Below are 15,408 nucleotides of genomic sequence, written 5' to 3'. Positions count from 1 at the left end.
CCTTCGAAACAATAAAATTCATAATAGACATCAAAATGCACACTAAATATGAAATCTAAGTTTTCACTGTACACATTTTAAAAATAATAATTCCTAATACATATATTTGGGGGGGGGGGGAACTAAAACCTAATTTCTCCATGATTTCTTTCCACCGGTAGCACCACCAGAGTTCAAGTTATGCCCACCCACTCTTCATCTATCATCCTTAATGCTGTGTTTGGTTGGGGTTTTTGGGGTGGGATTTGGAAAAGGAATGAGAAATGTAATCCTATTTATGTTTGGTTATAATAAAAAATATATGGGAAAAGAAAGGGGGTGAGAAATAAATAAAGAAATAGGAGACCTTTTAGGACATCAATTCTATTTTATATCTGTGAGAAAAGACCTGGAAAACTGAGGGGAAAAATTTATCGGGGAGAGAAGAGTTTCATTGTTCATGACTTCTCGCAGGAAACCATTCATGAGTAGCTTCAAAAAACCACCATCGACGAGTTTTGAAGATCTAACTCCGGTAGCAAACTCTGATTCGCAGAATCATTCAGCAAACCCTTCCAATCAGGGATCATCATTTGCTTCAATTGGTAATCTTCAATCAATGAACTCGATTGAAGATTCATTGCCTGGATTTTTCAATCAGGTATTTGCGCTCCTCTTTCATTTTCTCTTACCTTCTCATCAAACTCAGATCTCTATTGATTTCCACCAATTTGTTTATTTATGTTCAAGTTGCTTTACAATTTTGCTTCGAAGTGAAACTGCAGATCTAACTCTGGTAGGAATTTCTGATTCGCAGCATCATTCAGAAAATTGCTCCAATCGGGGATCATCATCTACTTCAATTGGTGATCTTCAATCACTGAACTCGATTGATAATTCATTGCCTGAAAGTTTTGATCAGGTATTGGTGCCCCTCTTTCGTTTTCTCTTCTCCTCTCATCAAACTCAGATCTGTATTGAAAATTCCATACATACACACACCTATATATATATATATATATTTTATTACGAATTAGAGATTATAGATACATGGATTTGTTCAGAGTAATAGAATTACCCATAGATTATATGCACAGTTTAGTAATATACATACACAGTTTTGTTTTCGATCAGGAATTAATGCATTTTTGTTGTTGATAATTATCATTGCATGATGTACATTTCACAATGACTATTGATATCAAAATGCAACCCAAAATACCCTTTAATATTCAATCAAGCAGTACTTGTAATTTGTGTCAAAAAATTTAGCTTCAATTTCTGAACAACGACAATCTCACTTTGAGGCATATAGGTATCACAATCATTACATTCAATAAAGCAATCTGTTACATACAAGTGCTTCTTAATGCCAAAGATACTTACAAATGGTCTCATAATTTATAGGGAAAAATGATGCACATCTAAACAAAAATATTTTATTTCATGAATTACTTTTTACTTATTTTTATTTACTCGTGTGGATGTTTCACCCAGAATATTACAAAAAACCATAACTTAGAAAGAACACGTTTAATTTTCAATTTAGAAAAGAGTTGTGTTTTTCATGTCAACCAATTAAGTTTTGCTGTGCCATTTGGTTTCAAACTAACTTTCAGCCTAAAATAGAACAACTCTTTTTGTTAGAAATCTCACTTAGCACTGTTATTAAAATGCGTTTAACACATCAATCATTTTTAAATTGACTTTCAAACCGAAAAGCACAAAAGACTTGTTCATGGATCATTTCACGTATTATAGAAAATTTCAAGTTGTGTACAATGTAAGCCATACAATAAAATATTGGGATTTGTTTTTATTGTTCAATATTACGAGAATGCATGATAAGGTATTATTCATTTACATTATTTATTTAATGATAATTTCTAAACAAAGAACTAATGCATAAATATTCACATAAGCGATAAAAAAATATAAAAAATTAATAACATATAATATTTCTCTTAAAGTTAAATGTTTTAGGAATTAGGATTGCTTCTCAATCTAGGAAGTTCAGATATATATAATGCTTTGGAGGCCCCTCTTCATGTCATCATTAAGTAACAACTCCCTAATCTATTATGAACATAATAATAAACAAATGAAAAAATAAATTTAAAAAATATTGGTATAGTATCTCATTAGGAGGTTACAGATTTGACTTCCTCTTTCCTCCAATAACCAAAAAACGTTTATAATTAACCAACATGAATTCTTGGAGTGGATATCATTGTCATTGAAGAAAGCATTCATTTAGGTAAGAAAACTTCTCATTATTTGAACCACCACAGGCAAATTAAACATATTTCATTACTAGAATAGTGCATACAATGGTGAAGTCAGAATTTTAAAACGTGCTTAGGGTTCCTCAAGGCTTAGAAGTTGTATTCTTTTTAGTTTTTTTATTTTTTTCCTTGATGAGTTTCAGGTTATTTTGTGTTCTCCCCACACACGTTCCTTTAACAGTGTAACTGGACCTTTTTCGTTGATTGCAAGCATTTGAATGCCTCATTTTTGATAATGACTATTGTCATATTGGAGAATTTGCTAATGTCATTACTATTAGATGGTTCTGTTTTCATTTCATAACAAATTCACTGTTTTAATTTGAGTTAACATGGCACCTCTACTCATGATTTCTGGGTCCACCACTGGTTGTAGCACTCTGTGCAGTTTTCATCTTCACAAGTGATCCTGAATTAGGCATTTATGAAGCCTTTATTAGGATTAAATCCATTAGCTTCCTTTCCTGCTTAGAATGCTTGAGAAGACTGCCAAGATAGAGATGGCAGTGATACTATGACAATAAGTGGGGTTCATTTTGTGCTGCCTTTGTATGACATTTGTATCCTTTTATTTTACTCTTCTTTATAAGATGGAAATTTCAATGTTTAGCTCATGTATTTCACTGCCAATACCATTTTCTGTTTGGATCCATATGTTTGTTGTTTCTCCTTTTCTGTTGGGAGGAGGGATACACACATCTTGTTTAATTCATTATAAGTCTAATCATAGCTTAAGTAATAGATGGATGACAACTAATGAAAATTACACTTCTACATTAATTCAGTTTTACAAGAGTGACAGATGTGCCCACTAAGACAGCTCATTACCTGTACACAATTTAGCCTTTTACTATTTCAATCTTTTTGAGTTTTTTCCAGCATTAAAGTAGAAACAATACAATATCAATACATAAACTGGAACTATAAAACTCTGATTTGAATAGGACAAGCTTCTTATTTATTTATGAGTTTGTGCTTCAATTTGTCTTTGGTTCTGCTGCTGCTGATTCAATCACGATTTCCTGCACAAACAAATTAATAGTTCTATGAGTTCATGATAGATTTTTTTTAACTTAATGCTACGGTTGATTCTTGGATTTATTTTGGAATAATATAGTTTAGCAACTTAATACATAAGACCTGGGACCTGATTAGCACTTGGAGTTTTTTCCTGATTAACATCCAAATAGTTTACCATTTGACCAAGGAAGAATTCAAATGTAACACCATATAAAAAAGATAAAGTAGGCCTATTAATTCATATTTCTGCATCAACTTGTTGTCTCCTATTCATTTTTACATGCTTCAAGTTAACCAATCAAATGGGTTGTCATTTTGAGTGTTGCCTAGTCTATGAACTTTTTGAAGTATCATTTCAATTCTGGAACATTATTAACAAGTGGATGTGATTTTTTATATTAAAAAATTGTAGATAAATGATCAAGAGGAGTGGGAAAAGTATAGAAAGTGGGCAGCCACTTGTGTAGCTATGTATGCTTCATATGCTGTCAGCCTTGTCTCAATTCTTCATTGTCGTGATCATATAAGGAAGTCAATTTCAGAACAAGGAGATTATGAAAGATATGCCCTAATTAAACGGCTAACGACTTTGGAAGATGCAGATTGTCGTAGCCAGTTACGCATGAGCAAAGATGCGTTTGCCACACTAGTTAGCATGCTTAAAAGAACTCAGTTTCTTAGAGACAATCCTCAAAGTAAAGTAGAAGAACAAGTTGCAAAATTCCTTCATATAATAGGCCATAATTTGAGGAACCGTACGATCAAGTTCTTTTATAGACGATCAGGTGAGACTGTTAGTCGACATTTTCATCAAGTTCTTAAAGCCATTATATCATTGGAAGATATCTTTTTAAAGCAACCTGATGGATTCAACTGCCCTCCAGAGATTAGAAACAATCCCAAGTATTGGCCTTATTTTAAGGTAGTTACATGAATGCAATTAGGGTATATAATATTATATGTTTGGATACAAATAATGAATTTTTACAGGATTGTGTTGGTGCGATTGATGGTACACATTTTCGTGTAAGAGTGCCAAACAAGGATGCACAAAGATACCGAGGACGAAAATGCTATCCCACTCAAAATGCTTTGGCTGCATGTTCTTTTGATTTAAAGTTTACATATATCCTTCCGGGATGGGAAGGATCTGCTTCAGACTCGAGAATATTAGATAATGCATTAACAAGAGAAATAGATAAATTGATCGTTCCTCAAGGTGATCACTGAACGTGTATATATGCTGATGAATATAAATCTATTTTTGTTTTCTTTCAAACTAACATCATTTAGTTACTTGTTGGTCCTAGGGAAATATTACTTAGTAGATGCAGGATTTCAACTAAAAACTGGGTTCCTTGCTCCATATAGAAGTACTCGTTACCATTTGAAGGAGTATAGTGTTCATCAACCAGAAAATTCTCGAGAGCTTTTCAACCTTCGTCATGCATCTTTACGAAATGCAATTGAAAGAGCCTTTGGTGTCCTAAAGAAAAGGTTTCCAATTTTAGGAAGTGGGACAGAGCCATATTATGATGTTGACACTCAAGCAGATATTGTTTTGGCCTGTTGTATTTTGCACAACTACCTCATGGGTGTTGATCCCAATGAAAGTCTTATTGAGGAGGTTGATACAGAGCTTAGAAGAGCACAAGTGCAATCTAACGTGGCTAGATCAAGTTTAGCTGAAGAATGTAGGGAAGGAGAATTGTTAAGGGAGCGAATAGCTATTGACATGTGGAGAGATTATGATATAAATCTTCAATGACAATCAAATTATAATATGGATTTTGGAAAACAGAGAGGGGCTAGAGGGGTTATTTGATGTTCTTGTTCTTGTTCTTGTTCTTGTGATGTACCCATTATGTACTCATTTGCTTTACATCAATATAATATTTTTCTTTTGCTGATAAAACAAAAAATTGACAAGTTAATTATTATTATTTGAATGTTATCTTGGAATGAATTATATTTTAATTTGTTATTGTATTATGTGAAACATTGCGTTTGTTTGGGTGATAATTTGCTACTAGCTATGCTTTTCTTCCGATATGTTTTATGGCATTTTTGAGTGTAGGTGGAAGGTGACCAAGAATGTTCAGTAGAAATTGACAAGAAACATTTGAAATGGAATAATCAAATGGATGTTGTTCTTATTGACTCACTCTTGGACCAAATGCTCAAAGGGCAAAAAATTGGTGGTAGTTTTACATCATCTGCTTATAGAGCTGCAAGCAATGCGGTGAGTACCAAGTTTAGTGTACATTGTGATTCCAGTCATGTAAGGAATCGGTTGAAGACTTTAAAAAGGAATCTTGCAATGGCTAAAGATATGTTAACAACTGATAGTGGATTTGGATATAATCATTCAACACAACTGACTGAAGCTACAGCAGGTGTATGGGCAGCTTACCTCAAAGTATATCTAATTGTCAGATTGATGTAGTTCTGTACTAGAAAATTACAATATTTGTTCATCATTATTTAATATAATATTATATATGCTATTGTCTATAGGCAAAGCCTAAAGCTTCTCAATTTCAACATGCTCCGATTCAAAACTTTCAAAAGTTATGTCAACTCTTCGAAAAGGATCGAGCAACTGGGAGTCTTGCTATAGGTCCAAAAGAAAAGTGACTTCGTTGGGCTGGGCAACAAATTCTTTTGGATGATGAAAATACTGATCATACTGAGTCACTCTCAGAGAATTTTGATGGGATTGGAACTCAAGATGACCAAACTGCTGAAGTATCTTGTTCCTCTAACTCAAAGAAGAGAAAGAATAAATTAGGTGACACTCTGAGTGAGGAAATAAGGTCAATTAAGGAAGGTCTAGATGCAGTTGTAGCAGCGCTTGATCGTGGTAACCTTCGGAACTACACAAATGGACAATTATTTGAGGAGATTGAGAAGTTTAGTGGCATGAGTGATGCTTCTCGAATGAAGGTGTATTAAGTTCTTGCTAAAGAAGTGAGTGATGCTCGAGCGTACCTAGAATGCCCTATTGAACGTCGAGGTCTTTGGTTGTCTATTAAATTCGGATCTTCAATCTTTGATGCGTAGTACTATTTTTCTTTCGTTGGTACTTTTTTATTTGAATATTTCAGGGATGTGGTGAATCTATGAAAATATCATTAGGCTTGGATTTTTTGTATGTAGACTCTATTAGTTGGTGGTGAGTCTATTTTGGTAGATGAATCTGTTATTCTGATTGTGATGCATTGCTGCACTATGATACATTGATGTTATGTTTTCTATATTGGTGGATGAGTCTGGTGTCTTGGTTTTGATGTTCTGTTGCTGATGCTGTCTTATGCTTTGGTTTGGTGTTTTGCACTTATGCTGTTGCTGATGCTAGCTGTCTGTAGGTGGTTGTGATGCATTGCTGCACTATGATACATTGATGTTATTTCTTTGTTTTTTTTTTTTTTTTTTTTGGTAATGCTTGTGAGATTATTCTGATCATCATAATAGAACTCTTGGAATCATCATTATGTTCAATTTAAATTGGTGTCTGTCTGTTGAATTTGCAATTCAAACTTTATCAAGTTTGGAGGGGAAGCTCTTCCACTAATATATAAATGCTTTTATATTATTGTCAATATATCAGTATACTATTGTAGTTTTACATGTGTTTGGGCTGGTTTGCTACTTACAATATGTCAAAAGTTGGTGTTTGTTGGTTCAGAATTCCACATCAATGCTGTTTTATTTACACACCAATGATGCTGGTTTGTGTCTGTCTGTAAGCAGCATAGCATTTTTTCATGGTTGCAACCAACAATATAATAATATCATATATAAATATATGTAAATCCCCTCTCTGTGGAATTATTCTTTGCATGAGCATAATTTTTCTCTCTATCGCATATGCTTTTGTTTGCTGGGAAATTCAATCATATATGCATCTTCAGTGTTCTCAAAAACAGAAAAAGAAAAAAAAAAGATGAGCTACGTAATTTTAGTGTTTGACTATATGTTTTCACTTTTTCTGTGCTCTAGTGATTGATGTGGTTGTTATGTTCTCGTACATTTTTGGTTGGATTAGAAAAATTAGAAGAAAATAACATATATATATATATATATATATTTGTCGAGAAAATATAATAAAGTTTTGTTTAGTTATGATTTTTTATTTTTATCAAATTAATTTTTTAATTTTTAATTTTTAATTTTGATTGATTTTTTTTATTTTGATTGATTAATTTTTTATCAAATTAATATATATATATATACATATTTATTTTTATCAAAATATAATAAATTAATTTTTTATTTTGATTGATTTTTTATTTTTTTTTTAAAAAGTTAATTAATTTTGTTTTTTTTTTTCTAAAAAACAAATAGCACTTTGATCATGTGCAACCTTACTTTTTGTTATTGCAATTCATGACTACAATTCTGTGTGTGAAGGACAATGAGAGAGTTCATGAGAAATGATTTCTTTTCCTCCTTGGATTCCCAACACAACCAAACATAGTTGGGATTTGGAATTCTATTTATTCTTTCTCCTTTTCCTTTCATTTCCATTTCCCTTTCCATTTCCCTTCCCAAATCCCCCAACCAAACACAGCGTAACTCTCTCACTTCTGCTCATTCTTTTCTCCAGTCCTATGTGCAAGATTCTTCACCAAATTCTCTCTCTCTCTCTCTCTCTCTCTCTCTCTCTCTCTCTCTGATACCCATCATGAATATCAACATCTTTTTTCTATGTTTCTTCACTGCCCCAATTTTATTTTGTCCCAATCTTACCGTAATTATAGACTACATTTTAAGTGTGGCATTTCCTCAAACACCTGATGCCTATCTATACCCATAAACATTGTCAACATCCTAGAAAATTTGAAAAGCATCCACAATCCTTCTTTTCTCTTCGGACCCAACAAAAGAGTTGAAAAAGAAAAAGAAACAGATTTGAATATACATATATATACACATATATACTCAGGTGGTTTTGAGATCGGAACTTCAAAGCCGAACTAATATATATCATTGGGAAATCAATTACCGAAAATATACCATAAATTCGAGAGTACAGAATCGCAAAATACAATGGAAGTTTTGAATGGAGTTGTCTTCACTATGTGACTATGTTTACTGTGGGTGGGTGTGTGGATGTGTTTCAAGGTGGGTGAAAACCCTTATTTAGGTGGTGTGTGTACAAGATTTGAGTTAGGGTTATAATTGGAATATATAGTGTGTGGACAAAGAATAATAATATATAATCAAAGTCATAAGTGTGTGAACTAAGATATGATGTGTACAGAGATAAAAAAGGTATGTAGAAATAGAATTTTCCAAAATTTTTCCATATTAGCAAAGTTGATATCCTCTATCATGTTTTCTTATAGTGCCCTTTGTAGTGTTTTCAAAATGTCATTGTTTTGGGAAATTTTTTTGGGATAAATTATGCAAATGGTCCTTGTAGTTTACACAATGTGTCAATTTAGTTCATGTTATTTTAATTTGTTCGATTTTGCCCCTTAATTCAACAGATTGTGTCATATTGGTTCAATAAATAATGGCCGTTAAGTTTAGTGGATGGAAACTCAAACGATGTGTAAATTTGGTTCCTATAATTTACACGATGTGTTAGTTTGGTCCCTGTAAACATTGAGCAAATTAAAACAATAGGGACCAAATTGATAAATCGTGTAAACTACAAGGACCAAATTGACAAATCGTTTGAGCACGTGACAACTTTCTGTCCACCAAACCTAACAGCCGTTATTTATTGGACCAATGTAACACAATCCATTAAATTAAGAGACAAGATCGAATAAATTAAAACAATATAAACTAAATTAACATATCATATAAACTACGAAGACCATTTACATAATTTATGTTTTTTTTTTCCCCCTTCCATTACACATTTGTCTTTTTTGTCACAACTTGCACATCTCCACCACGAAAAGTTATTTCATAGATCTGAGGTGTAATTTAGGCGAGCTCAATCTGAGCAACTTAAGTTTCAGCTTGAAACTTTTAAGGCTTGGGAAAAATATTTTTAAATTTGGTACAAGTTTGAGCAAAAACTCAAATTAAATCCAGGGTAAACTTCACTTTACGCATTTGTGGTTTGGGCCGGGTGCGGATTATTCCCTGACATTCGGAAATCACCATATAAACCCCATGTGGTTTATGGACCAAAGTGCACATCTAAGTTCTGTTAACAGCAATGGTAAATTGACCTTTATACCCACCCATGTCTTCATTCTTTCATCTAACTTATGTTCTTCTTGCATCTTCTCTCTCTTTTGGCAGCAACCATGGTTATTGTTACTGGAGCCCTTGTTTCTATTTGCTTGATGGAAGTCGTCGCGGAAGACAAAATCTGAGTGTTGCCTTCCGCACAAAATGCACAACAAAACTCATTCTTAATTTCTCCCACTTCTCCCCATTAATTTCTTAAAATTTTTACCCTTGCAAATCGCCTAATTCTTGCTATATTTTACGATTTTGATTCATAAATAGTTTGAATTTTGAAGGGTATATATATATATATATATATGTATATATATATAAATCAATACAGGTTTCGGTGATTGTATATTCCACAAATATATCTAATATATATCACAGATTGTAAACATAATATGATACATATACACATTCATAATTTATATATATATATATATATGTGTGTGTGTGTGTGTGTGTGTGTGCGCACGCGCTCGCTCGCACACGCAATGGATTCATTAAACACCATGAAATCATATTCAAATTGATCAAACCAAACACAAATACATACTGTAGAAATCAATGGGTTACAGAAAATTTGGGAATAATAAAATCAAAGAAGACCCATCCATAAAGTCTAAGAATGATAAATCAATCATGGAATCAAATTCATGAAAAGACCCATCAATGGAATCAGATTCATAGAATAATATTTACACATCAATCAAACAAAACACAAATACATACTATATAAATCAAACAACATTACAACAAAGAAGTGGCCAAAAATCTTATAGTAACAAATCGTTTTGATCATGGTGGTAATCAAAACTCTGTGGTTATTGTTATTGGAGCCCCATGTCGAAAAGAAATGGAGTATAGAGAGAGAGAGAGAGAGAGGAAAAAACAATGACATTCTTTGGTAAATTTGAAGATATATAAAAGGAATTTTCGTCCTAACAGTAGACATACTTTCTATATAGGCGTGTGACTCCCACAGACCGTTATCTTAGACAAAAAAACTAAATGTGCATTTTAGTCCATAAACCACATGGGGGTTATATGGTGATTTCCAAATGTCAGGGGGTAATCTGCACCCGGTCCAAACCACAAGGACGTAAAGTGAAGTTTGCCCTTAAATCTAAGCGGGCTTGAGCAAAAAATCAAACAATCCAAATAGCCCGTAACCTGAATTATATATGTAAATATATAGAAATATTGAATTTACATATAAATTATTAGTCATTAAATGATATTAAAGTAATTTAGATCGTTAGATCATATTGAATATATATTATATACACAAGCAACACAATATAAAATTTTACTTATTTATTTTTTCTCACTCATAAATTGTAAATACTATCATAACGACATATTTCTTAGATTGTATAAATTATATGTTTGATGTTATTAATGATTTTATAAAATATATATATACATATAAATAGTCTAATGTTAACAAATTAATTAACTTAGCTGCACTAAAAAGAAAGAAAGGAAATTTTTTTTGAAATTTATGTGCAATTCGGGCAACTCCGGCAATTTGGGTTTAGCTCGGGTCAGGCTCAGGCAAATAATCTCGAGTTACAATTCAGGCTTGAGCAAGCTTGGACAACTCTCAACATAACTTGAGTTGGACTTAGACAACCTCTTAACCCGCCCAAACCCACCCAAGTTGCACCCTTCAACGTAGGGATGATCATGAATTCGTCTAACTTGATCGAACCAATCCAACTTGATTGATTTTAGACGGATGTGTGTCTTTCAATGCACAAATGCGGATGAAATATTTCAAAATTTACGGTTCAGGTGGCGGATCAACTATCTCACACCAGCATGAACCTGATCTACCTGTAGGTTCGAAAAAAAGAAAAAAAAAGAAAAAGAAACTGCTAACAAGTAACAATATAGAGAGAAATAATAGAATCTATATTTTTGTGAAAATAGAAAACAATACCTTAAAAATATCCATGTGTGGTGCCATGGCCTATTATGGACAAATAATACATATTATTTTAGATTACTAATTATTGGTGATTGTAGAATTTACGAATTACAATTAAAAAAATGCCTAAAATTTGTAAAGTCCAAACCGCCAGATCGATCGTATCCATCTGTGTGACGATCCTACCACATATAATAATTAACATTTAATTAATTAATGAAATTTGAATTTTGATTGCCCATTATTCTAATTTAATCCGGGATATTTTCTGTATGGATGAATGTTTGTCTAGATTTCTGAAATGTATTCGTGGCATCCTTAGCATCACGTGATATCTGTTATCTGCTTTGTATACGTCTCATGTAATCACGAGTCAACTGAACGTCTCATGTAATCATAAGTCAACTATACATCCCATGTGATCATGGATCAACTGTTATGGATCCTTATGAACATCTCTGTGCACATGAGTCAACTGTTTATGTCCCATATAAATGGGTCAATTGTTTTGTTAGCGCTAATGGAAGCACCACATATGACTATCTGGGAACTCTAAATATGAATATGAATCTGTTTCTGAATCTGAATTTTGATTTTTGAATCCGTTATGGACATCATTCATAAAACCTTTACTCTGTTATTATTCACCGGGCTCCACCTCATTGTTTAATGTAGGTGATCAGGCGCGTGACCAGGCTCAGAGGTGTCTACCTGGAATTTGTTTTTGTCAGCCAAGCTATGCGTCTCCCATAGAGGTTTTGGATATGTTAAGTGGTTATGGCTATGTGATTAAAGTATAAGTTTTGTTTTCTTGTTTGGTTACTCTAGTCTTTGTTTAATAGGGTTAAGTCCCATTTTGTGTCATCTGTATATATATGATGACGCAAGAATGATGTGATAATATATGTATATAAAAAGTTTAAAATTTTTCTGTCCTGTATATGTCTGCATAGCTCAATGGATGTTGAATATTTGTAATCTTCTTCCACTTGCCCCTAATATTATGTTTTTTGTCTATGAGGCCGTCGGTAATCTACGGAACACTAGCCGGTTACAACGTTAAACCTATAGGGGCGGGTTTGGGTCGTGACAGTCCACCAACCCATACGGCCCACTCAATCCGCATCTGCCAAACCTGTAGACGGATGCGGATTGACTTTTTTCAATCCACCTAATTTTAGACGAATGGTGAATGAGATGTCACTCGACCCAACCCGATCTTTATTCACCCCTACTCCAACGTATTCTCACCTCTGATGTAGATGAGTTACATTACTTTTGTGTATTTCATTAAGAAAATTATCGTTCAAAGGGGATTTTTAAAAATTCTTATATATTAGTGAAAATGTTTATCATTTTTATTAGGGTAAATTATTTATAAGTCCTATTTGAAGGACTTATATAAGATACGGTCCTATGAAAAAACTTATAACCCAATAGGTCCTGTGGTTTCTTGTCGAGACACCCCTATCTTAATTAATTAATAACCTGATTAATAATAGTACCATATATAGGAAATTCAATGTTACCATAGATTATGATCATATCGACATGGATAGAATTTTGAAATTCAAAATAACCTAATTAATAGTAATACTATATATGAGAAATCCAATTTTATCATAGATTGTGATCATATCTATATGGTTGGAAATTTGAAATTCAAAACATAAATGTAACATGTAACATCCCAAACCAATGTGGCATTCTCAAACCCAACGTAACATTCCCATATGCTTCTAAAATTCAAAATAAAAAATGTTAGAGATCCCAAAAGTTCTACTAAAATTTCTAGCATTACTCATTCAAAATAACTTGATTAATGGTAATAACATATATGAGAAATCCAATGTTACCACAGATTATGATCACATCTATACGGTTAGAAATTTGAAATTCAAAACATAAAATGTAACATGATGTGATCATAATTAACATGTTACATAAAATGTAACATAAAATTTGAAATTCACGTTAGATTTGGGAATGTCACATTGGGAATGTAACATCTCAAACCCAATGTGACATTCCCAAATCTAACGTGAAATTTTTAAATGCTTGTCATCCCAAACCCAATGTAAATGTAACATGTAACATTCCAAACCCACCATCACATTCCCATATGTTTTTCATCCCACCCAATGTGACATTCCAATACTCTACCGTTGAATTATGAATAATGTAACATTCTAAATGTAACATGTAATATCCGAAACTCAACATGACGTTCTTGATGGTGGGTTTGGAAGCGGGGCGGGTGCGGGACAGGAGACGAATTAATTTTTTAAGTTAAAAAATGAAAATATTAATAAAAATGATTGATAATATAGCATATTATGAATAATAATTTATACTTAATGAAAATTATATTACATAAGATAGAAGATAAATAAATAAAAATTAATATTAAGTATAATATTTTAGTGTTTTAACTTTATTATAATGAAATATAAATAAATTATGTATATAATATATACATATAAATGTATTTAATAAATATAATCGGGGCAGGGTTCGGTTGGAACGGGGTGGGGAAGCAAAATTCGTCCCTACCCCATTTCTTAATCGGGGTGGAGAAAATCCGTGCGGGGCAGGGCCGTGCGGGATGGGAGAAAATGACCATCCCTTTGTAACATCCCAAACCAAACGTGATATATGAGAGAGAGAATAAAATGTACAATAATGGAACAAAGTAAGGATATAATAATCCACTACTACAATTGATTTATACAATTTAGAATCTCATGAAATACGTTCCTATCTAAATAGAACTTTAGGCTCTATAAGATGTTTTACACGACTTCACACTAAACAAATTTTCATAATAAGACTTATAAATAATTTAATTTATTAATAGATGATATAAGCGAAAGACCTTACAAGATGAAACTCGGATCATCAAAAAAGAACTCATGGTTGGCCCTACAAATCCCTTAAGTTTTCTCAAGTTCTAATTTGAACTTGAGAAAAGCCAAACCTTAAATAAAATATGTATAAAATTTGAACTTGACCGTCATGTTAGGTCTAGTCTTGATTTCGATGATCCGAACAATTTTATTTGGTATGGTTTTTCTATATATATCATCCCTAGTAAAAATTAAGTCAATCTAATGATCATAACATTTTTATTTTATTGCGTTTGTCTCCAAAAGAATAAATTGTCTATTTTCAAAAGGTTAATGCTATGTGTACTATATACAAGTTATGACATTTGTGAGTTTGATTATTACAAATATTGGAACTCAATAATATGAGAGTCATAACTAAAAACAAAAAGAGTTATAATCAAACACCATATAATCAAAAAGTTTTTAGATCATAACCAAAATAATGTCACAGTCATCATCGCACACTGCTGGAAATCAAGTTTTTAGTGGCGTTTTAAAAACGCCGCTAATTCCTTTTGCGATGTTTAGTATCAAACGTCAAAGATGCGGCCGTCGCTGTAGCTTTATGACGCTTTAAAAGCGTCGCTATATTAATATAGGCGGCGTTTTTTAAAACGCCGCTAAATGTGCTCTATGCAGTACAATGACGTCACGTCTTGTTTTAGCGACATTTTAAAAACGTCGCGATAGCTCTTTTTTATTTTAAAGATATAACCGTTAACACTATACTATAATGGCATTTGAAAACGCCGTTATAGCTCTATTTTTTTAATTTTTTTTTTAAATTGTGACAATTCTGTGAGATTTAACTAAAATCAGTTGAACTGAAAAGATCAGTAGAACATTCAAAGACAAGAACCATAACAGGAAATGATCTGATCATTGTTTCCTGAAAGCACTTTAGTAATGATAATTTTAACTATAAATGCAATGGCACATGTTTAGCAACATGCTAGGCTTTTATAGGTATTAGAATTACAACCAAATGACCAAAAACCCTAACACAAAGCAAATAAATAAATAAATAAATAAATTTAGAAATCCAACAGTCAAAGTAGTTTAAACTAACACTACCTTTTCTGGTACTCCAATTTCAACAAAACAA

General features: G+C 32.5%; 1 protein-coding gene across 1 annotated transcript; it reads left to right on the top strand.

Annotated features, from left to right (window-relative positions):
- The first annotated feature begins 3,641 nt into the window (after positions 1-3,641).
- Positions 3,642-5,240, top strand: LOC114317398 (uncharacterized). The gene is made up of 3 exons (XM_082902970.1): positions 3,642-4,206; positions 4,275-4,503; positions 4,595-5,240. The coding sequence occupies exons 1-3, from the start codon at positions 3,754-3,756 to the stop codon at positions 5,050-5,052; spliced, it is 1,140 nt and encodes a 379-aa protein (XP_082759096.1). The 5' UTR covers positions 3,642-3,753; the 3' UTR covers positions 5,053-5,240.
- Positions 5,241-15,408: the final 10,168 nt, after the last annotated feature.

The sequence above is a fragment of the Camellia sinensis genome, chromosome 13, assembly GCF_055761805.1.
Source record: "Camellia sinensis isolate YWXY chromosome 13, ASM5576180v1, whole genome shotgun sequence".
In the NCBI taxonomy this organism is placed as follows: Eukaryota; Viridiplantae; Streptophyta; class Magnoliopsida; order Ericales; family Theaceae; genus Camellia; species Camellia sinensis.
This window is presented reverse-complemented; position numbering and strand designations above follow the sequence as displayed.

Bases quoted from the DNA above. Each gene is read 5' to 3' on its own strand.
- LOC114317398 (XM_082902970.1), top strand. From the start codon at position 3,754: ATGTATGCTTCATATGCTGTCAGCCTTGTCTCAATTCTTCATTGTCGT. The intron at 4,207-4,274 runs GTAGTTACATGA...GAATTTTTACAG, and splicing joins AGTATTGGCCTTATTTTAAG to GATTGTGTTGGTGCGATTGA. The intron at 4,504-4,594 runs GTGATCACTGAA...TGTTGGTCCTAG, and splicing joins TAAATTGATCGTTCCTCAAG to GGAAATATTACTTAGTAGAT.